The 27,771-nt window shown below is 34.8% G+C and overlaps 2 protein-coding genes and 1 non-coding gene across 7 annotated transcripts; 2 read left to right on the top strand and 1 right to left on the bottom strand.

The window, feature by feature from the left end:
- Positions 1-4,089: 4,089 nt before the first annotated feature.
- LOC121253965 (protein MAIN-LIKE 2-like) lies at positions 4,090-10,707 on the bottom strand. Of its 4 annotated transcripts, XR_005938541.1 has the most exons (7): positions 10,417-10,707; positions 6,432-6,526; positions 5,699-6,337; positions 5,440-5,607; positions 4,971-5,360; positions 4,545-4,835; positions 4,090-4,373 (listed from the first exon to the last, which is right to left on the bottom strand). XR_005938541.1 is itself a non-coding variant. In XM_041153913.1 (6 exons), exons 2-6 carry the CDS (start codon positions 6,519-6,521, stop codon positions 4,623-4,625), a joined length of 1,500 nt encoding a protein of 499 aa, XP_041009847.1. In that variant the 5' UTR covers positions 6,522-6,526; positions 10,417-10,706; the 3' UTR covers positions 4,393-4,622. The 4 variants fall into 4 exon arrangements, 3 of the variants coding, with proteins under 3 accessions (XP_041009847.1, XP_041009848.1, XP_041009849.1); XM_041153913.1 differs by lacking the exon at positions 4,090-4,373 and having other exon boundaries at positions 4,393-4,835; positions 10,417-10,706; XM_041153914.1 differs by lacking the exons at positions 4,090-4,373; positions 10,417-10,707 and adding an exon at positions 7,206-7,549 and having other exon boundaries at positions 4,393-4,835.
- On the top strand, positions 8,598-8,736 carry LOC121256836. The gene has a single exon (XR_005939122.1). It is a non-coding gene; the product is annotated as a small nucleolar RNA Z247 (small nucleolar RNA).
- A 4,237-nt stretch (positions 10,708-14,944) lies between the features above and the next one.
- Positions 14,945-17,739, top strand: LOC121253964 (protein yippee-like At4g27745). 2 transcript variants are annotated; one of them, XM_041153911.1, is made up of 4 exons: positions 14,954-15,093; positions 15,634-15,647; positions 15,792-15,917; positions 17,225-17,739. In XM_041153911.1, exons 3-4 carry the CDS (start codon positions 15,822-15,824, stop codon positions 17,450-17,452), a joined length of 324 nt encoding a protein of 107 aa, XP_041009845.1. In that variant the 5' UTR covers positions 14,954-15,093; positions 15,634-15,647; positions 15,792-15,821; the 3' UTR covers positions 17,453-17,739. The 2 variants fall into 2 exon arrangements, with proteins under 2 accessions (XP_041009846.1, XP_041009845.1); XM_041153912.1 differs by lacking the exon at positions 15,634-15,647 and having other exon boundaries at positions 14,945-15,089; positions 15,783-15,917.
- The last annotated feature ends 10,032 nt before the right edge of the window (positions 17,740-27,771 follow it).

Genomic DNA, 27,771 nt, shown 5'->3' with positions numbered 1-27,771 from the left:
TCTCGATATTATAGCAGCCTCCTCAAGTTCCTCTTGTGTGAGAAGATCAACCATATTGTTCCAGATGTCAAGAAAGAACTCACTGTGGCATACCATCTTTTGGACTTTTCTGCAGCTTTGGCTCCACACATCTCTAGCAGCACCACACTCCCATAAAACATGTCCTGAGGTTTCAGGCTCCAATCTACAAATGTGGCATAAGCTATCCTCAACCACTTTTCTTTTCCTTAAATTGGATAGAGTGGGGAGAGCTTCATTGCAAGCCCTCCAAATGAACATCATCACTACATTTGGAACCTTCATTCTCCACACTACTTTCCAACCTTTCCGACCTACCCTTCCATTCAATGATTCTCTCTTATTACTAGTCTCAAGCTCTCTGTGAAGGTGATAAGCACTTCTGGAAGAATACTTGCCATTCGTAGTATGTAACCATACCAGTTTATCTGCCCTATCACCAAGACTAATTGGTATGGACTTGATCAACTCAGCTTTCTGAGTAGAGAACAGTTGTTGCAATGACTCTTCCTTCCACTACTTCAGATTAGGATCAATTAAATCAGCCACTTTCTCACAGCATTCTAAATCAGCTCTAGATTATACCACTTTGTAAGATTGTGGTCTTGGCAACTACCTATCTGTCCAAATGTTTACACTTTTGTCATTGTCAATCCTCCAAAATAGCCCATTTTAGCAGCTACAAACCTACATAAGTGCTCCTCCAAGCATAAGAAGGCCCTGACCCCAATTTAGCTTCCAACATATTTAACTTCCTAAAATATTTCTGCTTGAAAACCTGTGCCAGCAAAGAATTTGGATTCTAAATTATTCTCCAACTTTGCTTGGAAAGCATGGCCAAATTTGAAATCTCTAAATCTCAGCCCACCTTTGTCTTTTGAATGACTCATCTTGTTCCATTTCACCTACTGAATATTCGAGTGATCCTTATTGTATCTCCACCAAAACCTTTTAAGCAGCTTGTTTAGTCTTTGAGTGATTGAGAAAGAGAGTAAGAAAATCCCCATGGTATAGGTAGGGATTGCTTGAAGAACTACCTTTAACAACACTTATTGCCCTGCTGCTAACAGGAACTTTGTCTTTCAACTAGCAATTCTTGCTCAAGTTCTATCAATAAGAGAGTGAAAAGCTGCTATCTTTGATCTTCCCACCACTGTAGGTAACCCAAGATATTTCTCAAAAACTCTAGTAGAATTTACCCCAGTCATCCTTAGGATTGTTCTTTGCACCTCTGTAGCTGTGTTCTTGCTAAAATAAATTGAAGTCTTTTATTTATTTAGGACTTGTCCAGAGGCTTGTTCATATAATTCAAAAATCTGAAACACATGATCCCACTCTTTAGGATTAGCCTTACAAATAAGAGATTAGCCCTTACCAACTGGAACACTGATTATATCTCCACAAGCTTCAACCTTAAATAAAAGAGAAGATAGCACTTTTGTACAGAATAAACAGATAGGGAGATAGGGGATCTCTCTGTCTAAGTCCCCTAGAATGTATGAATTTCTGTTGAGGCTCTCCATTAACCAAAATGAAATAAACGATTGATGATATGCATGATCTAATAAGGGTAATCCAGTGTTGGTTAAACCTCATCTTGGTCATCACAGCTTCCACAAAACACCATTCTACTCGATTATAGGCCTTACTTATGTCCAACTTTAGATCCATAAACCCTGTCTTCCCATTCTGGATGCTAGTTGTTGAAATCTTGGAAAAGAAAATACTCATCCAAATCTATGCACACGGTCTTTTATCATTATCTATAGGCTAGAAAAAGGATAGTATAGATACTGCATAGGGGAATGGGGGCAAAAAATGGCCTAAAGCCACAGATTATACAATCTGGAAATGTAGTTCTTTTCCTTGGCATTTTTAGACTATATTTTTTTCCCAAGCTTGTGCTATTGTAGTGCTTGCGTAGTCTACATTTTTTTTATGAAGACCAATAATAGAAAAAGGAATTAGGGTTGAAGAAACTCAAGTTGTAGACTTTCAATAGTTGGCCTTTATCATTTTCCATGTTTTACAATTGAAGTTCTTCAAAATTATTATAAAAAGAGGGGGAAAAAAACTAATCTTTTAAGCAATGTAAGATCCTATACACTCCGTTTTTGTACTCAATTCGAGATATTAGAGTAATAATTCTACATGTTGGGTTGAATATCTATGCCTGATATGGTCTGTTATATTATGAGACATGACATTATGCTACAAGTGCAGATAAAAGAAGGAAACCCAAAAAAATCAACTATTAGACAAGAGCTAGCTAGTCAGGTGATAAAGTGGTTCAAAAATATCATTATAGTTAACCAAGCAGTCAATACAGTCATTAAGCTGAATTGTAGCTTATCAATGGAATTTCCTTCCTGTTTCTTTTCCCCTAGTTTTTTATCATTCTTTTCTATACCAAGAAAGGAAATATGGCCATAGTTTTTCTTTTACTTTTTTCTGTTTTTCTTATCTTTTGCCAATAAATATACAGTTCTATGAGTTGAATACAAACCTTCTTCTCTTTTAGGACAAGAAAAAAGAGATCATTATTAGACTTGAAAACCATTTTTTAAGTTGATAGAAAAGACAACAACTTTTGCCCCTTGGTCAAGGGACAAAAACTAGAGACATTGAGCAGTATTATGATTTTTCTAATATTTTCATTTAGGTTTGGTCCTTTACCAAACTTGAAAACCATTTTCATTATCCGAATCTGAGTATTTCAAGTGGGAGTGTTAAACAAATAAAGTGGGTCTTATAATATTTATTGCTTATTTAATGTTGTGCAAAATAAATAGTGTATAGCTTAATTTTATGTGTTTATCTCTCTCTTATTTGAAGAGATCTTAATCAATAAAATTATATAGTCCAATATAGATAGCGATAAATGTAACATTAGATACTCGTGTATCATTCACATGATTGAGACTCTATCATGTTTTTGTCCCGAATATGAGAGCTTCAAGTAGGAAAAAGATAGAGCCATTAAGTGGACCTTATAACGTTTCTTTTTGTTAGTATAAATATTAAGAAATGCTTTAGCCACAGGAGACTTGCTACACACAAGTTGGTTTGCTAATACACCACATATAGTGGGACCCATTATAAGTTTAAAAAAGCCAAAACACCAATCAATCCTTGACCTAACTCATGTGCAAGGTTTCCAAATCAGCGATGTGTTAAGTATGTAAAAAATGAGACTTATAAATAAATTTTCGATTGAGAAATGATATTTACAGTTCTAGAATGTGCAAACTCCACGCATTCTATTTAAAAAAAGTGAGTAAATCAGTAACACATTAAAAAATTATTTTTTTAATGGTAGACTCCACTCTTTTTCAAAAAAAGTATACGAGACTTACATACTCTAAGACTGTATTTAGAATTACTATTTTCTATTTGTTGAAAGTTTTTATTTCTTCTACTTGTGCTCAATCTGATAAAATTAACATAACAAATTAAGGTGAAAATTCACAATTAACAAATCAATTTAAAGAAATTTCTTGGATACCTTCTCAATGGAAAGATAAGATGATAACTTCTCCCTCAATGAATCCGTCAATAATAACCTCACATCACACATAGTGCATATGCATGCATGTTCTAAATATACATGACAAATGATTTCACATCACACGTATCTTCGTTTTTGACATTCTTGAAATCTCATTTCTTGTTTTCTCATTAAATATAGAAGGAAAGGGGATTTGTATCATTTTGGGAGGGATACATGCAACAAAGCTATTCCCCAAAATTTTGCCACTTTTAGAGGGGAGAATGCATGAATGGACAAGTAAAAAGGACGTATGCTGTGAATTAATGTCGACAACTATATAAGTTCAAGTCCATTTTTCTTTTTTTTCCAACAGCTAGCAATTGAATAAAGTAAATGACCTCTAATTGGATTTCTCGTCGAATAGAGGTTGCCTTTTGACAGATGTTGTCGTGTTATGAGAAATGTCTCCAGGATAAACTCTTTTTTCCCTTTATTATTTTAAATCCCATCCAGATCATTGTACTTGGCAAGCTAGGATTTTGTAGCTGATGGCATCTCTCAGTTTGAATAAAAGTAGGAAATAAAAGAGAATATAAATAGCAATTTATCATCATGATCTGTAAGGAATACAGGGTGCTGGAGATCTTATTCATACCAACTTTTTGCATTGACCCATTTTAGTCATTAATTCCCCATTCATCGACCAAAAGTACATGACCTTCACGTTCTTAGGCAATCATAGGAGTTGGGAAGCACTCCTTTTTGCTTTCATTCAAGAATCCTTATGTATTTATTACCATACGTTTGAGATGCGAATGTTCCTTACCATTTGGAGGTGTATTTATCTTCTGAATTTTCCATAAAGCTGCATAAAGATTCTGGGATCGATGAATATTTGACATCTAAAATTTAGAATATTGTACATGATTGACATACAAGGTGACTATATTATGAGCACTATGAACCTAAGTTTAGTAAAAATGATCCACTATAGTCTACAGGTAGCAATGCATTACTGATGAGGAAAAAAGCACACCTGAATCGCTTTGCAATAAACTCTTCAATTCATCTGAATAACCATAGTTTCCTCCATATGATTACTGCATCAACTGTTCTAGCATTGACCATCCTCACAATTTAAATCATCCTTTCGCTTACGTTTCTTTGTACTCTTTGTTCCAATTTTCTTCTGTGACTCTCCAACTTCATCTATCAAATAGTTGTGCACAATATTCTTTACCTCGTCGAGTAACTTCCTATCCTGGGAATCCATCCCATCTTCTGAAAATCTATCTAGCATGCTTGCAATTTCATTCAAAGCTTCAACCTGTAAAGTTAACGAATAACCAAGTATCAAGAACCAAAAAGCCCATAAAGAAAACAAACAAACAAACATACATAAAATCTATGAGTAGCCTAGTAAACATCAGATAGCTAATAGCCTAATTATGCATAGCCTTACTTTTCCCTTAAACTCGGACTCAACAGATGTAAGCCTCCCTACAAATTTACGAGTAATTCTCTGGTACCACTGCATATACTCCCTCTCATCCACGTCATCATCACCTTCCACAATATGAAGTCGACGCATTGACCACTCGTCAAGCTCAGATTGCATTTTGCCCAAGATGTCAACCCCATGATCATATGCACGGCTCTTTCTCTCCCATCGCTGTACATCCCTTGGGATTCCTTGAAGCATGCCAAATTGCCTAAGGCAACGGTCTGGGAGATGTCTTTCTGCCTTCTCAAAGCATATGAGCATAGTCTTTGATGCTCGTAAGGTCAAAGTATTTTTAATATCTTCCGGTATTTCTGTATGGTCGATATCTTTGTAAGGAAGCCACTCTATCTGTACAACATCGTACAGGATGGATTATATCCTTCCCGAAAATACGTTTTAGAATCGCCCAAAATCTATGTAAACTTACATCAGTAGGGTTGAGAGAATCCAAGGCCTTGCGGTAGGAAACTATATTACATCTCATTCTTGAACCGCTTTGTTTTCCTTTCCACCAAAGCACCAATGGAAAGCAACCTTGGTTTGGCTCCTGATTGAATCTTGGTCGACCGACATTCAGGTGATAATAACTCCAACACTGGAAAAATGAGAAACAATTCAAGTCAGCATTATAATTGAAAGTCATCAACACAACCATATGGCAGCTGCTTTACTAAAATATCTGGAACCTGCAGTAGAGTCAAAGAGCCGCTAATGGTGCTTTGAGTCTTAAGTGAAGCATTGCCGAGTGCTCTATAAAGGAATGCCAGTGCTGCTGCACCCCAGGCAAACCTTCCTGCTTTGTCAAAATCCTCAAACAATGACAGGTACATGACAGGGACTTTGTTTCCGGTTGTTGTGGAAAATATTGTACTGCCTACCAGGTATAGGAGGTAAGCACGTGTTCGGCATTCAATCTCTTCAATCGGTGCATCTTTGGGACACTGAGAAAAGAACTCTTTCAACCAGGTAAGCTTCACCATTCCACCACTTAGGTCTTCTGGTACTCTTCCTAGTAATTTTGCACACAACGAGCTAGGAGTGCTGCTTGTTGTACCTATAACAGGCTCTCCATCAATAGCTAGTCCAAGCAAGAGTGCTACATCTCCGAGGGTAATTGTCATTTCTCCACCAGGCAAGTGAAAGGTATTTGTCTCTCTCCTCCACCTCTCAACTAGTGCTGCTATGAGTGCACTGTCAAAATTAATTGCAGGAATCATTCGTAAGTACTGAAATCCTGCCTTCACAACCAACTCAATTTGTTTAGGTGTGAGCTTCCATTGATCAAGTAGTGACGTGTGTTCATGACATCTAAGAACTCCTCGCTCCTGCAAATGTGTAAGTAATAAGTAACTAAGTCAAAAAGAAATATTACAAAAAAAAGATTTGGAAACAAAAAGAAAGATATGATAGAGGTCAAACCTGCCCATCCCAAACAGCTGAAGAGACATGGTTATCTTGATCATAAAGTACCGAATTATCAATGGGCCCAGGATCTCCAGGAGGCTCCATTTGAACTAAGCAAATTACAACAAAAATTGGAATGTTAAAAATTAAACTCCATATAGCACCTCAAGAGAAATAACTAAGCAACCTTTTGTACCATGCAGTAGTTCTACACTAGTTTTTAATTTTATAAGTTCTGCACTAACTACAGTATTTCTTTTCAGAAAATTGGAGAGTATATTATAGCTAAACAGTCAGAAACACCAAATGGGGAACGTCATTAAAATTAAGACCTTTTTACAAAAGGACCCAGAACTTGCACTTGAGGTTATAAAGCCGACCTTCCTTCCAATATATAAAAAGAAAAAGATTAATAAGATAAGGACCAGCCTCAATTACATTTAGTTTATCTAAAAATAACAACCAGCAATTGAAAAGGTAAACTAACCGATTTAAAATATATATATATATATATATATATATATATATATATATATATATATAGCACGCGGCTTAACCCACTAAAACAATGCCCAGGCTATGATTGCACATACTTCAAACAGATCTCCTCAATCGATAGTTGCCTTTATTAGAGCAGCATCAGCTTAAGAGATGCATCCCTTTAACTCATTTCGGGCTTAGTTGTATCCTAATTAGTTGAGACAGGATAAGAACAACAAAATGCGTTGGCCAAAGTCTGAGAGAGGAGTGTTCGAAGTCAAGCTGTTCTATAATGCATCAATCACTCACAGTAGTACTAACTTCTCATGGAAGTCCATCTTGAAAACTAAGACCCTACCAAAAAGCAACTTCCTTTGTTTAGACTGCTGCACTAGCCTTCATCAAATAGACTGCAAATTTAATAATTGGAGATCTAACCTTAAATCCTTCCAATTTCCAGTATGTCCAAAAGCAAAGATTAACAGCAAAAGCCTAGCTCCATTTAGTTTGTCCAAAAAACCCACATTCTCTAAGTTCACCTTCCTTTTTCAGTTGTTTCTTCTGCCCCAATCCCCCACCCAACAAAAATCCTTCAAATTGTTTAGTTCCCAGAAAAGAAGGAAGAAGTAAAGGGTCTTTGATTCTTGAAACTGGGATTTCTTAAGATTTATCTACAATCATCTCCCTTCCCTTTCAATCATACTTTTCATAAACCAACCGATAAATATCCCAGTGTTTCACTGAGAAATTTGAATGGGAATTTTAGTTCCCATAGAGACATGCAAAACATTAACAAGAACTCAGAGAGCAACTAGAGCCCAACAGACAAAAACAAAAACAAAAAAATAACTCGGAACTATTGAAGACCAACTCTTACCAGACTTACCAGACTCAAAGGATGCTGACTCACTTGCTGAAACCGTTCCTATCACGTAGGAGTAGGACATGAGATCCTGCTGCGACCAAGTGTTTGAATTTTAAATATTGTAGTGTAAACAAACTTTTGATTTTTGAATACTTGTTAAGAGCCTAACGGTAGCTTTAGAAGCGGCTCTCTGTTAACAAGTGATGTGTGTATAAACAAGCCTATGTACATGTTTAATATATAGCAGAAAGCACTTTCACATACTGACTCTATCGTATTTTTCTATATGGTATCAGATATAGCCATTTGACCTACGTCCTTCCATATCCTCTCCTTCCTCAACTATGTCAAACCACTCTTCCCCTCTTTCTTCCTCTCTAATAACCCCTCCAACCATTAATGTCACCAAACTTTCTCGTGATAATTACCATGTCTGGAAAGCTCAACTCATTCCTTTCTTCCGTGGCCAAGGTCTTTTCGGTTATCTTGATGGCACCGCCACAATACCTCCTAAAGAAATTGCCGTTACCAATCCCGAATCACATACCACTTCATTTATTCCTAACCCTCTCTATGATCACTGGCTAAGGCAAGATGCCATTGTTCTTGCTGTCCTTTTCTCTGCAATTACCGAAACAATCTTAGTCCAAGTTGTTTCCCATACAACCTCTGCTAAAGTTTGGCAAGCACTTGAAACATCATTCTCTTCTCAGTCACATGCACGTATCATTTAGTTGCGTACTGACCTTGCTAATGCCCACAAAGGTGCCCTTTCTGCTACTGATTATTTTATGCAAATTAAGCGCTACACTGATGAACTGGCCATTGCTGGGCACTCCCTCAGCTGTGACGAAATTGTCACCTACATTCTTGCTGGTCTTGGTCATGATTATGACCACTTTGTTACTACCATTTCTGCGCGCAAAGACCCTGTCACTCTGGAGGAAGTTTACTCTCTTCTTCTCATTACAGAGTCTCGCCTGTCCCACCACAATTCACCAATGCCACAAGCATCGGTCAATGTTGCTACGCGACGAAGTCCACAACATTTTTCCCGTGGTCGTGGTGGATATCGTGGCAGGGGGCGCAGTTTCCGTGGAAGTTCTCAGCAGTATTCATCTTCTAGTCGTGGTCCTTCCACTCGAGATACTGTCATTTGTCAAGTATGTGGTAAACAGGGCCACACAGCGAGGAAATGCTTTCACAGGTTTGATATTACCTACTCTGCTAATTCTGACCAGCGCAATCCCATGGCCCTCGTTGCCTCTAGCAACTCACAGTCTGAACCCGATTGGCACCCTAACATTGGTGCCACCCATCACTTAACCAACGACATCGCCAATCTCAATCTGAGGAGTGAAGACTATGATGGTACTGATCAAATTCATGTTGGCAATGGTGCAGGTTTGCAAATCTCCAAAATTGGTTCTTCTTCCATTTCTAATTCTGCCAAACCGTTCATCTTAAATCACGTTCTACTTGTTCCTGAAATTCAAAAAAATCTAGTTTCCGTCCAACAGTTTTGTAAAGACAATAATGTGTATTTTGAGTTTCACCATGATTTTTTTGATGTCAAGGATTACTTGGGGAGCCTCCTTCATCATGGCATATTTAGAGATGGATTATATTCCTTCTCTACCTCTGCCCAAACTATTCATCCTCGCTGTTTTTCTGCCGTTCGTGCTTCATACCAGCTGTGGCATCAACGACTTGGTCATGCGTCTCCACCTGTTGTCAACAAAGCTGTGTCTACTTTCACTCTTTCTCATTCCAATAAAAGCATTCCAGTATGTTCGGATTGCCAACATGCGAAAAGCTGTTCTCTACCGTTTCGTTCAAGTCATCATCCATCCCAGTTTCCTCTTGATTTAATTTATAGTGATGTATGGGGGCCAGCATCAGTTCTTTCCAACTCTAGTTGTCGTTATTATGTTTCCTTTTTAGATGATTGCACAAAATTTTTATGGCTCTTTCCACTCAAATTAAAATCCGATGTAGAGACTATTTTTCTTCAGTTTCAGTCTTATGTTGAACGCATGTTTGAGCGCAAAATCAAAATGTTTCAATCTGATTGGGGAGGTAAGTTCTGCAAATTAACAAATCACTTCAAACACACTGGTATTCAACATCGTATCGCCTGTCCACATACTCATCAACAAATGGGTGCGATTGAACGGTGCCATAGACAAATTGTTGAGGTTGGTTTTCCCTACTATCTCATTCCAATCTTCCCCAACAATTCTGGGAAGATGCCTTCCTTACAGCCACGTATTTGATAAATAGGCTACCTACGTCTATCTTACAAAATAAATCACCTTATCAGCTTGTCTATCGCCATAAACCCGACTATCAATTTCTTAAAGTATTCGGATGTGCATGTTGGCCTTACTTTCATCCCTTTAATAAACACAAAATCGACTTCTACTCAAAAACTTGTATTTTCATAGGCTACAGTCTTAACCATCATGGTTACAAATTTTTCTATAGGAACCAAGTCAATTACTTTTTTGAATTAAAGTTAAGACTTTGTTAGGGTTTAAGCTTTCAGTGATTTTCAGATTTGGAAATGATAAATAAGTTTGCATACAGAAAACCTAGACAACATGTAGGAGAAAAAGAAGAGGACAACGAACGACATGAGTAAAACTGACCTACCTCAAGAAAAGGAAAATATCAATCTGCCGAAACGACGACGGGCGAAGGTGGAAAATTTTGTTGACGACGGCCACGGAGGTGTCGTACTTTGATTTCAAATGGAGCGACGACCAAATCGAAACACGATATAATATATATTCATTTCTGGAAACTATTTGGAACGGCAATTCCGTTCTCAGTTAACGGCCACAAGTAAAATGCTGACACATCAGCAACCCACACAAAAGTTACATGAGGCGCATCACATGTTAGTAAAAGAAAATTTAGAAACAACGCGTGTGAGCCATCGAGAGAAACAACTATCCCAACCCTGTAAACACAAAGCCACCCTTGAGTCTGACTCTACCCACACCGCCGCACACCTTCATACCGGCACAGGAGCTCCGATGGCACTAACCCAATACTAAACAATTTGTTATGAATCCATTAGGTAGAACTCACTCTTAAAAACTAGTTTATAAGAGAATGGTGCCTAAGGACTTATAAACTATCGACTAATCTCATACTTAATCGATATGAGATTGTAACAATCACCACGCTCCGCAGCCAACGTCCACGGCGGTCCCAGCGCTCACAGGCTGGCTATGCGTAAAGTCTTTTTCCTAATTCTGAGTCATCACTGTCATGCCGGCATCACCTCCCGTGATGCACGATTGCAACTGTCGCAACATAGCCTTAGACACGTAGAGTGACTCTGATATCATTTGTTATGAACTCACTAGATAGAACTCACTCTTAAAAACTACCTTATAAGAGAATGGTACTTAAAGGCTTATAAACCATCAACCAATCTCATGCTTAGTCGACGTGGGATTATAACATAAATATTGTAAAATGACATTAAACACTTTCAGATCAGATTAAAAAAAAAAAAAAAACTAAATGATCAGAAGATTATCAAGCACGAAAAATCCTGGCCATGAAATCGGGGTAAGAAGATATTCTCAAATCTGATATATGTTCCCCAAATCAACGACGAGGATAAGAAATAAAATTTTCAGGAGAGAGAGGAGAGAGGGAGGGAGGGAGTGTCGGTTTCGTTTCTCGTGGGCCATGTTTGCCAAGTGGAGTCATGGGTTGTAAGGGGCTCTATTGCCCGAGTCCTTGGGAAGATAGTATTAGTAGTTGGTTGCTTAATTGTTGGGCCATGTTCTAATGATCAATCGGAATTTTAAGTCCAATTTGGTTTTAGAGGTTTGGTCCCTCCGACTACCAATTCTTATTATTGTTCATTTTAGCCAGAGCCCGCCAGCCATGTAATTTGAATTTGTAACAAGGTCTCTCTCCTGATGCAAATTATTAAAAATCCAATCACTGATTCAAAAATCCTAGTTAAAGATCTAACTATTGATCCAAAAATCTTAAAACCATCGAATACTAAACAACCGGGACGGGGTGCGAGCGTGATGTTATTGATTTTTTTTTTTTTTAAACATTCCATTTCCGCATTCTAGGATTGATGCAAATAAAGTTTTTCTTTTGTTTTCTTGTTTCTGTGGCATAAAAAGCTTTTCGGTAGAGGCAGTTCATGATTGTCAAGTATCTATGCTGCATGTAGACCCAATTGATAGGAACTGATTCATATAAGCATGCCCTTGTATTTGGACTAGGTGTTATTAAGTTTAGTTGAGTTGCAGAAATTGTTTCTATAGGCCCTGCTTGGTTATCTGAGCTCATTGCAGCCCCCCTCCCCTGATTACAGGGTGTGGCTTTTGTGTGCCTGTGTAGATGAGCTGGCCGTATTGTCGAGCAGTCTATTCAAATTGTGCAGGCGAAACAGTTAAAAAAAAGTAGAACATTTGATGATTATGGCCTATGGTCCAAGAGAAATTCACGAGCTATGAAACAATAACAACATTTGGTCACAAAAATTCCCACTCCTTATCTATCCATTTCTTTTATGGTTGGATTACTTATTTGATGAGATTCAGTTTTACCGTCTATCTCTCTCACTTAGGTTTCGTTTGAATATAAAAACGGTTTGATATTATCTCATATCATTATTATAATTTTTTTAATTTTTATATAAAATATAATAAATAATTTAATTTTTTCAAATTTTAAAATAATAATAATATTAAAAAATAATATTTTATTTAACTTTTATTTAAAATCATCTCATCTTATCTCACTATCCAAACGAGACTTTAAGGTGTTCAAGTTCAAATAATAATCAGTTTTCGTATCCAAATACGTTACTATTAATCCTAATTTATGTTATATTAATGAGATGAAATGAAGATTTTGTGAATAATAGTAAAATGATTTGACTTAAGATTTTATTCGATTTTGGAAAATGAGTAAAAAAATAAATAAAAAATATTATAAAATTAAAATATTGTTAGAATATAATTTTTTAATATAATCTTTATTTTGATATTTGAAAAAGTTAAATTATTTTACGTACTTTGTTTAAAAATTTGAAAATTTATAATGATTAGATAATAATTAGATAAAAAATGAAAGATTTAAAATTAAAAATTATTTATGTTTGAACGATGTTGAGAAGAAAATTATAAAAAAAAATTTAGATAAGACAAGAATAGCTATATTTTCCAAACAACCCCTAATTTGTGTAGAATATATGTTTCTTTAAATCCCAACTATCTAAATTCAAATAGAAAATTTTGAAAGGTTTTCTAGCAAGAGAAAAACAATCATTCCAGCTATTTTTTTCATTCAAAATTACCTGTAACACCGCCAATATAATAATGACGTAATATTTTTTATGTGGCCAATATGCATACGAATTGTACATACTCTTCAATACAGTGTTACATCAGTAATGTTTCATAAATGTAAGAGTCGTACTACACCGCGAGCATGGTTCTAGATAAGGTTAAGGTACCGTTTAGTTGTTAGGTTCGACTAAGAATAATTCAGTTCAGTTTAATTTTAAATTGAATATAATATTTAAATATCTAATTCTTAAATTATTAATCTCATCTCAATTTAAAACTTTTTTATATATAAGACTCATAATTTTTTTCAATTCAATACTTATTTATATACTAGACTAATAACCTTTTTTAACTTCTGATAAATATATCTAAACTCATCTTAGGTAGATTCCACAAAATTTATTGTACCATCTTAACTCACTACTATTTATAAAGAACTTAACTCAATTCATTTCCACTCAACATTTAAATGAAGTCTAAATTTTTTTTGTTATATATTTTTTAAATATTAAAAAAATCATAATATTATTAAAAAATACTTACTTAATCGCTAAATAAAAACAAATTCTTGATAGAAATGCTCGGGATCCAAACTGGAGACCCCATGCATTTCTCTAAATATTATGACCACGATATTCTTAAACCTAAAACGTTAAGAGAAAAGCTTCAAGTCGGAACCGGTGTAAACTTTAGAATTTCACCGGCCAATAAACAACGGCCACATAGGAGACTCACTTAATTTATCATGGGTGTGCATAGAGAGTAATTCTTTCCTTTTAGTCGTCTCTCTCCCTCTGTCGCGCTCTCTCTCTCTTTATATATCCAAACAAATCCAATTCGTAGTATTTCTCAGCACTCTCTCTCTCTCTATCCAAATAGATCCCGTTTGGAATAGAGTTTCCATTTTTCTGTCCAAAAAAGGGGTTAAAGTGCATAGGAGTTAAGTGAAGGTTGATATCCTGATCTACAATCAGAATATGATTATATGTTTATGATCGGGCAATTGATTAAAAGGGACCGATTGAAGGCCAACAAGCACTTCTTCTTGGAGATATATGGACTTGAGACATGATATAGCTTGATTAATCTAACATACACACCATATTGTTCAATGGCATTTGCAAAATAAGAATAAATTGGTTCAAAACTCATGGAAAACCTGATCAAATGGGCATCAACCGCTTTCGCCGCTTAGAGTTGGCCACAAGACAACAACCTGAGATTTTTCTATGGATTTTTTACTTCCTTCTTGAAAGCTCCTAGTGCTGCGACTAGAGAGAGAGAGAGAGAGGTGAAAACATTGAAGAGGGAAAAAAGCCTAGATATTGGGTAGAGGTCCTCAAAAATTCCTACGGATTCACTGAAACCAGTTTTATTTCACTTTTGAAGAATTTCTTATGTGTCATCTTTTGATTGGAGGGTGTAAAAGGTGTAATTGTGAAGTATGTAAGTATTGTACAATTTTTTTAAAAAAATGAATAATACAGAATCCACATAAAAAAATAGAAAAGTCTTATTGCAAGCGATTTTGCACACCAAACCGCGCATCAATATTAAATGTAAGACATTCGCTTAATGAAACAATACGAATTAAATATGATAATAATTTTCATGCGATAAATGATATTGCTATTCATAAACCCCACACATTATAATTTCTTTTATTTTTTTATTTTTTAAAATTTTAAAATATTTTTTTTTGTTTTATTCTTTTTAAAATAGTTGAATCTTTTTACTAATCATTCATATACCATACATTTTATAAGAGTAAAAAATTAAAAAAATAACAAAAAAAGGTGGTTGTGGTATATGTGGCTTGTGAATATAAATATTTTTACTCAAATATAAAACGTGGAGCGTGTCAGCGAATAGGTTGGTTGGCGCGTGAGTCTCGTCCGCCAACTCAAAATATTGCAGAAAATTCTCTCACTCTCTCTCTCTCTCTCTCATTTCAAAGTCCGATGCCGGCTGCCGCAATGAATCTATATTAGATCCGAAAAGAGGGAACTTTATCATATATGAATTCATTTTCTCAATCCTTTCCTTGTACTGTTTACTTCTGGGTAAACACTAAACAGAAACAGTTCTAATTTTCATCCTATAAGCAAAGAATAAAACACTTCCCTTAATTAATTCCTTGAAACCAGATTTTACAGCTCAGGTTCTTATCCATTCTGCATAATCATACTCATCTTGTTATATATTGGGTGTTTCTCTTTACTTTCCATAGTCTTTATCAAAGACTTTTAAAACTTTTTCTACCATTTGTTTCTATTTTTCCAAAAAGAAATTTGTGAACTTTTATGTATATTCCAATAACTAGTTAACATATTTTATTCTTGTTGTCTAAAGTTTATCACCGATCGTGTCTCCATCAGACTCCTTTCTTTATTCAAACTCTCAACATATTAGGTGGAGAATCTTTACTCAACAACCTTGTAATTTAGTCTGGTCTAATCTTGTACGCCAACCCCGCTTTCTGTGTTCTTATCTTTCTTTCTTTCTTTCTTCTGGCTGCATACTTTTGGGTCATCACTCAGATTACTGTGGGTAAGCAATGCTCTTTACCTGTCTTTCTTCCTTATTTTGGTCTTGCAGAATTGTACTCTAAATTGGGTTTCCATTTTTAAAGCTTTCTGTTTCTGTGTTAATGATCTTTTGTTTCTCCTGTTTTGGGCTTTTGGGTTGGCAAAGGTTGGTGTTCGGAGCTGAAATTGTCCGTTAATGGCGGAATTTATCATAGGGCCTCGAGTGTACAGCTGTTGTAATTGTCGGAGCCATGTTTCGCTTCACGACGATATAATTTCTAAGGCCTTTCAGGTGAAGCACCTCAATTCTCAGCATAATATATTCTCTTCGGCCACAATATCCAACTTATTATCGTTTTTTATTTTTTATTTTTTATTTTGTACTTCGCCTATGATCGTTGGTTTCAGAATGAATTTGGTAATGGGATTATCCCAGGTAAGATTCAAGTGTAGAGATGATTGTTCTTGAAACATATTAGGGACCCTTGAATGGAGGGCTCTCTAATTACGCATACCATCTCTCGTCTTACCAGAACATGAAATGAAAAAAAAAAAAAAAAAACTCTTCGATTGAGGAACATTGCTAAGAATCTATTTGGGATTCAGACCCAAATAAAGGTGGGGAGAACAGAGAGAAATGGACAAAGTAAAAGAAGTGAACTCGGTACTACTTTCATTTAACTCCAGTTCAAACTACACGCTACAAAATAAATGAGAATCTCAGCAATCCACCAACCAAAACAAAGAGGATTTAATCTATAAAAATTCTATTTACAGTCACTTTTACGCACTCTATTAATGTGATTGGCTGCATTATTTATTTAAATATAAAATAACTGTTTTGATCAATAATCATATCAGTAGAGTGTGCAAGAAGTACGTAAAAGTGACTGTATGTATACTTATTATGTCATACCCAGGCAGCTACACTCAAAACAGTTATAGATATGACAATATTCAACCCTGTTGCAGCAATTCTCTGCAAGAGCCTTCCTTTGCAATGTCACCTTCCTGTGTACACTCTTAACTTCTTAAGGGTATACTGTACCATTTGAATATAGAATTCACACAAACACACACACACATTGCTGGTTTCTTTCTTTCTTTCTTCTTTTTTTTTTTTTTTTTTTTGGCCTGGGTGAAAAGGGTAGGAGGTGACCTCCCTACTTGGGCATGACCATAGTAGCACCCTATGGAAATAAATGAGAGAGGCCTAGACGACGGGATGCTGCAGACACTACCTCAAACCAGGTTTGAGCCATAACCTAGACCCCAAAACCACCAGAGAATTCAAAGAATCCTTAAAGCAAGTAATAAGAATAGTTCATGACAAATCCATATTTGAATTCGGACTAGTACATACCAAACTACATTAGAGTAACCCAAGGACCATTGTGCCGTCACCCTTGGCGGTACGCCCACATTGCTGTTTGTGCTTGTTATCAGTAACTCTTTTTGCATCTTTTGCTAAAACTCCAGAATCCCAGATGTTGTTTTTAGTTTATTCTTGACTGGTTTTTTTATATTCAGTCTCGACTATGGTAATATGTTTTCAGTGGATTTCCCTTCCAACATTCCTTTCCATAACAATTTTATCAGGGAAGACATGGCCGAGCATTTTTGTTCTCCCATGCAATGAACATCGTGGTTGGACCAAAAGAAGATAGACATCTCCTGACTGGTCTCCACACTGTTGCTGATATCTGTTGTGCTGATTGCAATGAGGTTTTGGGTTGGAAGTACGAGCGAGCTTATGAAGCATTGCAGAAGTACAAAGAAGGAAAGTTCATATTTGAGAAGTTAAAGATTGTTAAAGAGAACTGGTGACACTACATTATTCAGGTCCTTGTTCCATTAATTCCAGCCTTCAAGTAACTTTCTAATGGTTCATGAAGCTCATCTTGTACAGGAACAGGAAGTTCTACCCTTTCAAATATTTTTCATTGCTTCTCATTTCTCAATCTGGAAATTGTAAATTGGATACTCAATTTTTGTTCTTGGGATTTTTCAAATATGCAACTTCTTTTTACCTGATATGATTGTTAGATGTGAAACATTTATCCTGTTCTGCTTATCCAAATAAATAACGAAATAAATAAAACCTTAAACTGTCATGTTTAGTTGTTCAAAAGTCAGAGGAAAGGAAAAGAAAATATCGAATCTCAAATGCTTGTTGTCAAGTGGTAGTAAGTAAACATTGACAATGACAAACAAGGTGAAGGTATATGCTTATCCTCACTCAATCCACAGATTGGAAAATACCGATGAATTCTCCTGACAAATTTTACCGATTTTATTTTTTATTTTTTTTACTTAATAATTAAATAAATGTTTTTTAACGAGTTTGTGATTTTTTAAATGATTAAAAGTGATTTAAGAAATGCTTGAAAAAAAAATACACAAAATAAAAAAGTGTAAAATGCACTTACCGGCGGGAACTCTCGGGACACCTCTCGGTTGCCCTAGCAGTCCCCTCTTGTAATATCGTTCCCTTCTAAAGGTTGGACTTGGACCGAGCTTGTAAGATGTTGCTGCAGGCTTTCCACATGGAATTCTTAACTACATTAGGAACATTTGAATTCCAAACTCCACAACCATTACCAATGCTGCTGCTCTCGTATCTTTGATGTGAGAAGGACCTCCATTATTCCTTATCAATAACTCCTTTTGAAGGTGGGTAGTAGGCATTCTAGACCCCATTAGCAATACACCTCAATACTTGTTTATCCGCTGCCTGCAGTAGACTTAAATGAGAGATTTAAAAATAACATCAGCTTTCTCATCTATGTTCAAACCTATTCGTGGTTGATTTGCTCCTTTTGCCACTGTCGGATTAACGATTATTCTGTTAATATTCTTTGTTTCTCCCCAACGATTTTTAGTATTAATGTCTGTTCTTATTGATATGCATCTATAAGTTTATGTTTTGCTACATAAAAAGAGCTTTGCTATCCAGTTGCTTACACCACACATGTTTTAATTTTTTTTTTTTTTTTTTTGTTAAATTAATTGAGTTTTTCTACTCATCATCCTTACACCACATACCTGCTAAGATAAAAATAAAAAATAAAAATAAAAAAAAAAAGAAGAAGAAGATAATGAGTATAATTTTTCATATAAAAAAGTAGACGTGTAGTATAGGAATAATAAGTAGAATTTTTTATATAAAAAATACTGCAACACTTAAATAGGGCATACATACATAATGCCTTGCACGCAAAGATTGAAAACCCTAAATTAATTTTGGATTTTGGATTAAAACCCTAAACTAATTTAGGATTCGGATTAAAATCAAAATACACATATACACACAAAATCATAACATCAAACACATGCACAATCAAATCTCCACAACGCACAGTTCACAAATCTCATCATTCATCTCCATTTAATCCCAACCTTCCTCCAATCTCCATAACTCAACAAAAAAAAAAAAAAAAACATAAAATACTAAAAGGGCTTTCATATTTGGGGCTTACCTTGGGCGACAATGATGCAGACAACTGCGACGGCGATGACAACTGCGATGGACACAAAGAGCGACAGAGATGAACAGACACACTGACAAAGATAAGAGAGCGATGGAGAAAGAACTGAGAGAGAGAAGTGAGATTCGAGAACGAGAAGGGGCCAAGGGGGAGTCGAAGGAAGGGAGGACTTAACACCCCAGACCAAACGGCGACGTTTTGTCTATAATGACCAAACGGCGACGTTTTGTCTATAATGACAAAACGGTGTCGTTTGGTCTGGGCTATTTTTTTTAAAAAAAAATCCATAAAAAAAGACGTTGTTTTGTCTATATATGTATAATATAAATTATAGGGTGCGAGGTTGGGCCCCCTGCATCCCCAGACACCGCTGGGGGCCGCAGATGAGAGTGGGGCCACCTGCCCCCCACATCTACAGCGCGGATCCCCCACCCCACCCAAGCATGGGCGGGGCCCCATTGCCCACTCTTAGTACAAAGGCTAAATTTTACAAAGATGTTTGACCAAGTTATAAATTTTAAAATAATAAGAATAATAATAAGTAAATACACTAAGCATGCAACATGCACACATGATCAATTTTCAGAATTTCAATACAATTCACAACTTGTTTTTGTGAGTAATATCATCACAACTTGATATCAACCTAGAATTACACAATCACTTCATTTTCATTAATGGGTAATTCTAGGTGAATAACATTGACCTATAATTACCCCCAAATTTTATACCACAAGTAACACTGTCACTCCAAAGAGAGCAAAAGGACATGAAAATAATATAGAACTAGAACCAGCAATCAATCAAAACTCGACTTCCTATCCTTACAAAGACAAATAAGTAAAACTTTTAGAGTACACATATACAAATTTCCCTGTCTTAAGAGTGACAATACCAAACATAATACCTAATCTGAGTCCAACAATATATAATAGTTTTTCGAAAAAAAAAATTAAAATTTCCAATCTTGTTCAGTGGTTAAGTTAAAGTAGCACCCATATTAATACAAATAACAAAAACATCCACAACACTATAAGTGCTATCCTATATCTACGAATGAGAATCTTCTTTTTACGTTCTTTATTTTGAATTGATACTTGATGTCTGGTAGTTTCTATTTCCATTGTTGAAGTTTTGAACTTAGATGCCGCTTGCTCAAATGGTATATCATTTTGGGGAATATTTGCCACAAATTATTCGTTCATTGTTTAGAGATGTTCTATTATAGTCATACCATATTCACGAATCTCAAGATCTATCCAAGTGAAAAACTTGAATGACTGGCCATATCGCAAAACAAAATACCAAACATGTGGGTCAGGCTTCATTTCCAAACACAACAACATGGTTAAAATATGGCATCTTACTTGCCAATTCTTACAAGTAAAAAAAACATCTGCCATAATTTGCACCCTTACGACAAGTCTTTAGACTTGCTTTAACACTGCACCGACATATTGGATCGTCAGATATTGATCTAGAAGCTGAGCTTGACACAGAATTCGTAGACATTTTACATTACCAAAGCTGTCACATAGCAAAAAGCATGCACTATCTAGTCTCCGTCAACATGTGGGTGTGGTTGTTATTGATTCTGCCTCAAGATTAACTCATGTTGTTGCTTCATGGCCTCCGTCATCTGGCAAATTGCGTTCGCCAAATCGCATCCTCCATTCAAACAGTGGTTCTACTCCTGACGAGCATGGGACCCTTCAAGATTTCTTTCCCTTCTCTTACGTACCATTCTACTTCAGTTTTAAATCCTGTGAAGCACATGTATCAAATGCATTTCTTGCAGCAAGACTCAAGCGTACCCAATCTAAAGGTCAAAACCTATATTTGGCATATCATTCCGAAGAATATGTGGGTTTACCCATAGATGTAATGGCTTTATACCACCCTGTGATGCCCCCAACTTCAGCTTAGGATGGATCAGAGACTTAGAGCGTCAGGACATGTAACACAAGGTTACATATTCCAATTCATGACAGTTAATATGCAATGCATCCTATAAATACATCTAGCAGTATGTAATAACAGCAGCAGAATAAAGGTGACTGAATAAAACTTATGTCAGGATAAACTAAAACATCCCAATTTCATTTATAACCATCATTAGTTGAAATCATAAGGTAGCATAATCTTAATACAATTATTCTTGCTAAGAAATCTCCATGGCTAAATCAGTTGCTTCATGCATTCTAAAGCATGAAGGATTAGGGCTACTTATTAAAAAAAAAGGGGGGGGGGGGGTTAAGGCGCCTATAAACATCAAGATAAGGTCCAATATTTTGTTAAGGTCTAACTCCTCTTCAATCAATCAGATTCACTGGTTCATCTGGTCCATTTTCATCAAGTCTTAATACAACTTCTATCATTTCAAGTAGAATGACAGTGGGTCCATAAGGGATGAGATTTATTTGAAGTCTCAGTAAGTTAGACATCCAACATGCACAAAGATAACTTATGCATAATGGATGATAAATATGAAATGTATGCAATGCAGAAAAAAATCCGAATTTGTCTCTCATCCTAATTCCTTAGCATTTTTATAAAACTGTGACACACATTTTCTTACAGCGAACATTTTTTTCATTTCAACCGTCAAAAACATAATTTCATCATTTTTAGCAGTTCATAATTAATCATAACATTAACATAATAACGTATGGTATCGTCACAGTTTTTCATATGCACTATAAGTACTTGCTGATGACCATAGTACAACTCATGTTTAGACTATGTTATGTGCAGACTCGTTCTCAATGCATTGGTAACATAACATAAAATGAAGAAAATGTCACATCTCATGTATGCAAGTAGTCATGTACTTAATGTATCATATAACATGGTGTTTTATGTTCAAAATGACAATTAGAATATGAATATGGCACTTATCAATAAATCATAAATAACTTATCAAGATGTAAGTTTATAGGCCAACTTACAAACTGCCCGAGTTTGAAACAATGTAGCGGATGTAATCAAAGTCATAGTAAGTTAAAATCTATGCTATTAAGGAAGATGTTCATAATCAAAAGGTTTCAAACATGAATATTTACAAAAATACTCCTAGACTTTCAAAAATTTCCACTAAAGCCATAATTTTTTACTAATTGCAAACTAACTCCAAATTTAACCAAACCTCATAGACCTCATATTTTCCATATTCTAAAATAATCTATCCCTTAGAATTCAAAAAATCAAAGTGGAACTAATTAACCCAAACACACTCAACCCATGGCATGCACCCTAATTGATGCCAAAGTATAACTTCAACTATTGATCCCTATGAATGCATGCATATTTAATTTTATTTCATTTCAAATAATCACTATAATCCTTAATGGCATGTTAAAGCTTAATCTTTCGTGAACAAGTTCATCCCAACACTTAATCATGGCTAGAAACCTTAATCTATATTAAACTAGTCCTTAAGCATGCATGATATTTCTTAATCTTATCACCAATAAAAGTTTCAAAAACTAGAATTAAATCATGCATTTCTCTCCTTATCCCAATCATAAGGTTTTTCTAAATACTCATATTTCAAACCTAGGTGAAATAAATCAAAATTTTACAACTTAAGCACGATTTAACCACACCTTGCATGCTTTGATGATCAACACAAGATAGACATTAAAGTCTATCATGGCTTGCTTTTAACCTCAAATCTAAAACTTCAAAAATCATTATAAGACATTAATAAATCATATCAAAAAATTCTAAGACATTCCATAGCTAAAATTTTAACTTAAAAAATAATTTAAATGCTTAATCTAACCTTACTGACCCATGAATTATGTATGGTAACATTTTCTAAATTCATCCAAAAATTCCTCCAATACTTAAAATACAACTTGACATGTAAACTAAGATCTAGGAAAAGAAGACTCACAAATTTCGTGGCCCTCTATAGCTCTTAACGCAAGAACTCAAGAACTTCCAAGAACACTCACTCTGTTTCTACTCTTTTGTACTCTAAGAGAAGAAGATCTCTCAAGAACTCAAGAAGAGCTTGGAGAAGAGGTGTGGAGGAAATGAGGAAATTTAATAGTGCTCAATGGAGGGGAGGGGCGCCGGTCATGGCTTGGAAGGGTGACTTGTGATTGGTGGAGTGGGGCTGTGGTGGTGATGATGGCCTTCCTTTAGCTTGGGCCATGCTTTGCAGGGTAAATAGTGTTCTGAACTTCCATGATCTCATCATGGCAAGTACTGCAAGGTTGCTAAAGAGGTAGAGCTACCATGGTGTAGCAAGGAAGAAGAGAGAAAAATAAAAACCAAGGCATGATGCCTTGCCATGATGCATCGGGTATAGACCTGGAAGCTGGGCAAATTTTCATTTTGTTTTTGCATCCCTTTGGTCTATCTCCATGGCTATTTTGTGTAGTTGTCAAGTTACTTCTTGAAAGCTTTTTCATGTCGTATAAGGTGGAGGGTTGGTTGTCATGTGATGATGAAGGTGCAGCTCAAAAAAGATGGTGCAATGGATGGTGGTTGCCGAGTGGGATTGTGCACAAAAACCATTCGGTTTTGGCTCTTCATGAGGGATGATTTGGGTCAAATTTATCATGATAATTTGAGGGGCTTATGGGGATTGGCTACTATAATTCAGAAACCATTGAAACATTTTAAATTAGCTGATTTCATATGAGCTTGATGTTTAAATTAGATTCGTTTTACTTTTCAAAATCTATGTTAACGATTTTTAATGAACTTTATTTTATTGTATTAAAATTTTAACTTAGGTTGTGTTTGGTATTTTTAAATTAGGCATGATCTTATTCAGAAAAAAAAAATATTAGCCATAAACTTGATTTCACAAAAAATATTTAAAGACTTTAATTATATTACTTAGTATTAATTTTACAATTTGATTTCGATAGTAAATTGTAAGTATTTAATATTTTATTTTAAACACTTTAAGCCTATTATATGAAATAAACCTTGTATAGTTTTAAATTAGATATTATTAGTAGTTTGCAATGATTTTTAATATAAGTATTATTAAAAATATTTTATGAACTACTATTGTTTAAGAAATTTATGATTTCCTACTAGATTGTATGTTGGAAGTATTAAATTATCATTTTAATAATAGTTTATAGAGAAATGAGTTTTAAATATGATTAAGTTCATTTTCGAAATGAATTTATAAAGTTGTTTTGCATATTTGATATTATATTTATTAGATTTCTGATAACTAGATATTTATCAAAACTATTTTCGTAGTATGAATTTAAGTAGATGGATAGTTTTAGCAGTCCTTTTAGAAGTTTAGTAACGTTTAGTATTCCGTATAAGTGACGATTGGTATTCATTCGGCACGATTGTGAAAAAATTCAGAAAGGCTAAAAGGTCCAGGTAAGCGAGGTTGATCCTATGCTACATTTGCATAAAAAAGAAAATGAACTAAGGTTGGTTTGTAAATTGTGCATGATATGTTTTAAAAGAAAAACGTGAAAACAACCTCTGTATATGTGTTTTACATTCACTTATGAAAATCTATATGAAAGAGAAAAATATTTTTTGACATGAATAGTGTGGACATGAGCAATATTTGACATGTTTCTGAAATATGCAAAAGAGCAAATATGAAAATTGAGATTTTTATACATGTGTTATGAAATATTTTGGATCTATTATTGATCATCTGAAAATGATATAATTGTATTCAGCACGTGGTTTGATATGATATGGATATGAAAAACACTTGGCATACTTATTTGTTTTGATTCTGATTCTGGTTCACGTGATATGGTTAGTACTAATATGATATGAGTGCACCTACTTTGGAAACAAAGTGGTCTTTTATGTATTCTTTCCTGTGTGCACACTTGGGGTTCTGAGAATGAATAAAGAAAAGTTTCACAATATGATACTACATCATTTGGTCACCGGGGATGGCACAACCCTACCAAGGGAATTAAACATGGTATATGATATGATATGGTGACATGATATAATATGGTATGATATGATAAGATGAAGATGTTCAGTTATATTATGCTAAAGTGTTTTTGATTATGAACCGCTTGTTTTTTAATATGAAAATGGTCTTTGAATATGAAAATAATATTTGAATATGAACAGTTGGTTTTTTAGTATGAAAAGATTGAAAAGTTGTTCTGATTTTTTGATAACACGTTTCTAAGGTTTGCATATGAAAATGAAATGTTTTATTTCTACATACTGAACTTTCTAAAAAGGCTCATGTTTACTGTTGCCTCGATGACTAATACAAGAGGGGTGATTTGAGTTGTATTTAAAAATCCGCAATTATAATTCAAATACACAATATAAAATATGAATAAAATACGAAGTAGTAATAAATATAAAGAGTAAGAGTAAGAGAAAGCAAACTCAGTATTTTAATGAGATTCAGCTCCACTGCCTACGTCCTTACCTTAAGTGACCCCTTGAAGATTCTCAAATTCACTATTCAACCTCCTTTAAGTGGAGATAAAAACCTATTACACCTTTGAGCAGTACCGCTACACAGAATCCGTGTATAACACCCTCTATACTTGCAATCACCTTACACGTGGTGATTCAACGTCTATTCCATGTGTAGAACATCTTCTATACGCACAAGAGTTATATACACCCTTTTACTGATACAAGAACTGATAGTGAGTAGGTTATTAGAAAACACTCCTCAATGAGTAAAATAAAAACAATACAACGCAAACTATATTTCTCTCGAAATGAATAAGGGTTAAGGCTCAATGTTTAGAAAAGAGAGAGTGAAAGCTTTGAATGAATGTTGTAAAAATTACAATGATGTGCGTATGCTCTTATTGTAGTTATTGATTTTGAAGATCTCACATAAGCTATTTATAGGTATATGAGATTTCATTTTAAATTTAAAAAGATTCACTTATCAAAGACAACATCATTCATTTTTTAAAAATTTTCAAATCAAAGTTTTATTTTTTGTAATTGTCAAAAACAACATCATTCACTTTTCAAAATATTCAAATCAAAGTTTTACTTTTCGTAATTGTCAAAGACAACATCATTTATTTTTCAGATAATTTTGATGGTACAACTGAGGATCAAGACTAGAAATCATGTATAAGGCTACGTGAGCATAGTGGAATAAGTATAAAGATGGTACTTTGGTTATCTGAACATTTTATTCAATAGTTTTGTTTTACTTTATCAATTGAGTGTTTTGTAAGGTTGAGGTTTATTTTGAGATTTTGTGGTATTTTAGATTATTCATATTGGAATAGTTGATTTGAAAAAGCAAGTTGTATTTGTCATTGAAAATTTTAGAGTCTATGACTATATGATTGAGACATGATTTTGAGTTACAAGTATTCTCTCTAACCCATCCGGAACCGGGACATTACACTTCAACTATTCATCGCATTCATATCTAGTTTTTCTTCTAATCAGGATCGTGTGGGTCGTCAACATATCAAGATCAAGACAACCATCACATTTTTTTTTTATCACTCATAAACTCAGAATATAATTTTTTAAATAGATGGTGTGTATATATATCATTGGATTAATTCTTCTAAATTTATAATTAACTTAAAGGAAACATACTACTCTACAAAAAGAAGTAAACTTTAATTTATATTAGTACGAACCAAGAAAGTAGCTAGCTAGATTGAAGTACTTTCCTCTAATATTAACTTTATCCACCAATTAAGTTAATTATTATCTTCTTGTATTTTCTCTAATTAATTCGAAAGAGGATTACAAAAGTAATTTTACACGTTGACGTAGTAGCTAACTAGTAATTAACTTTTTAGTTAACTTTTTTTGTTAAGCTAAAAACTTACCAAATCATGAGCATGTAACTTAATTTTTATAGGAATTAAGCTTGTGTAGACATATAAGTTATTCTCTTAATCCAGACGCATGATAAAGTAAAAGACCAATTACAAGTAATTGGAGACTAACGGTCGACATGATCATGAGTTAATGTTGGAATCGAAGTTGGAGTCATGTAATGCATGAAAGCGGCCGTAATTAATGGTTGGATTGACGAACAAAAAATGGATAATTATCAGCAAATTATAATAAACATTAATAATAATTAATTAGTAGAGATCTAAATGCATTCATTCATGCATGCATGCATGCATGGATGGCATAATTAATGGAATCCACATGAACCCGAATTATTTGACTCTAATAAACGCCGACACTAGGGGCCGAATAAGTTGAGTGCAAAGTCTTTAATATTTTCACCCATCTCATTGACAAATTTGTAAGGGCAAAGGAAAGAGATTTAAAGAGAGAGTGATGGAGTAGATAACTACGTTTGGCAAAAGAAAAGGACTGCCTCCATCATCGTCGTCATCTCGTGGTGCCCCCTCTCTTTCCGGCCTCTACTCTCTTTTTTCCCCATCATCCATCCAGTACTACTACTCCACTTTAATAAAAAAACCCTAGCTAGCTAGTGCTAAACAGTACCTTAGACGAGGAAAAAAAAAAAAAAAAAAACCAACAAACTAAAAGGGTACGTATGATCAATGGAAGTTTAACGAACATGAAGGACATTAAAAAATGGAGGATTTTTTTTTTTTTACTTATGTAAATCTGCAGGAGGATTTGCGGAGTGGAGGACATTATTCCACATGAGCACGCTTAACAAGGAGAATGTTTGTGGGGTCCGCGCTGCCAAGTCAAGCTCTA

This window comes from Juglans microcarpa x Juglans regia, chromosome 3D (assembly GCF_004785595.1).
Source record: "Juglans microcarpa x Juglans regia isolate MS1-56 chromosome 3D, Jm3101_v1.0, whole genome shotgun sequence".
NCBI lineage: Eukaryota > Viridiplantae > Streptophyta > Magnoliopsida > Fagales > Juglandaceae > Juglans > Juglans microcarpa x Juglans regia.
Note: the sequence above shows the minus strand (reverse complement) of the source record. Positions and strands in the feature narration are given on the sequence as shown.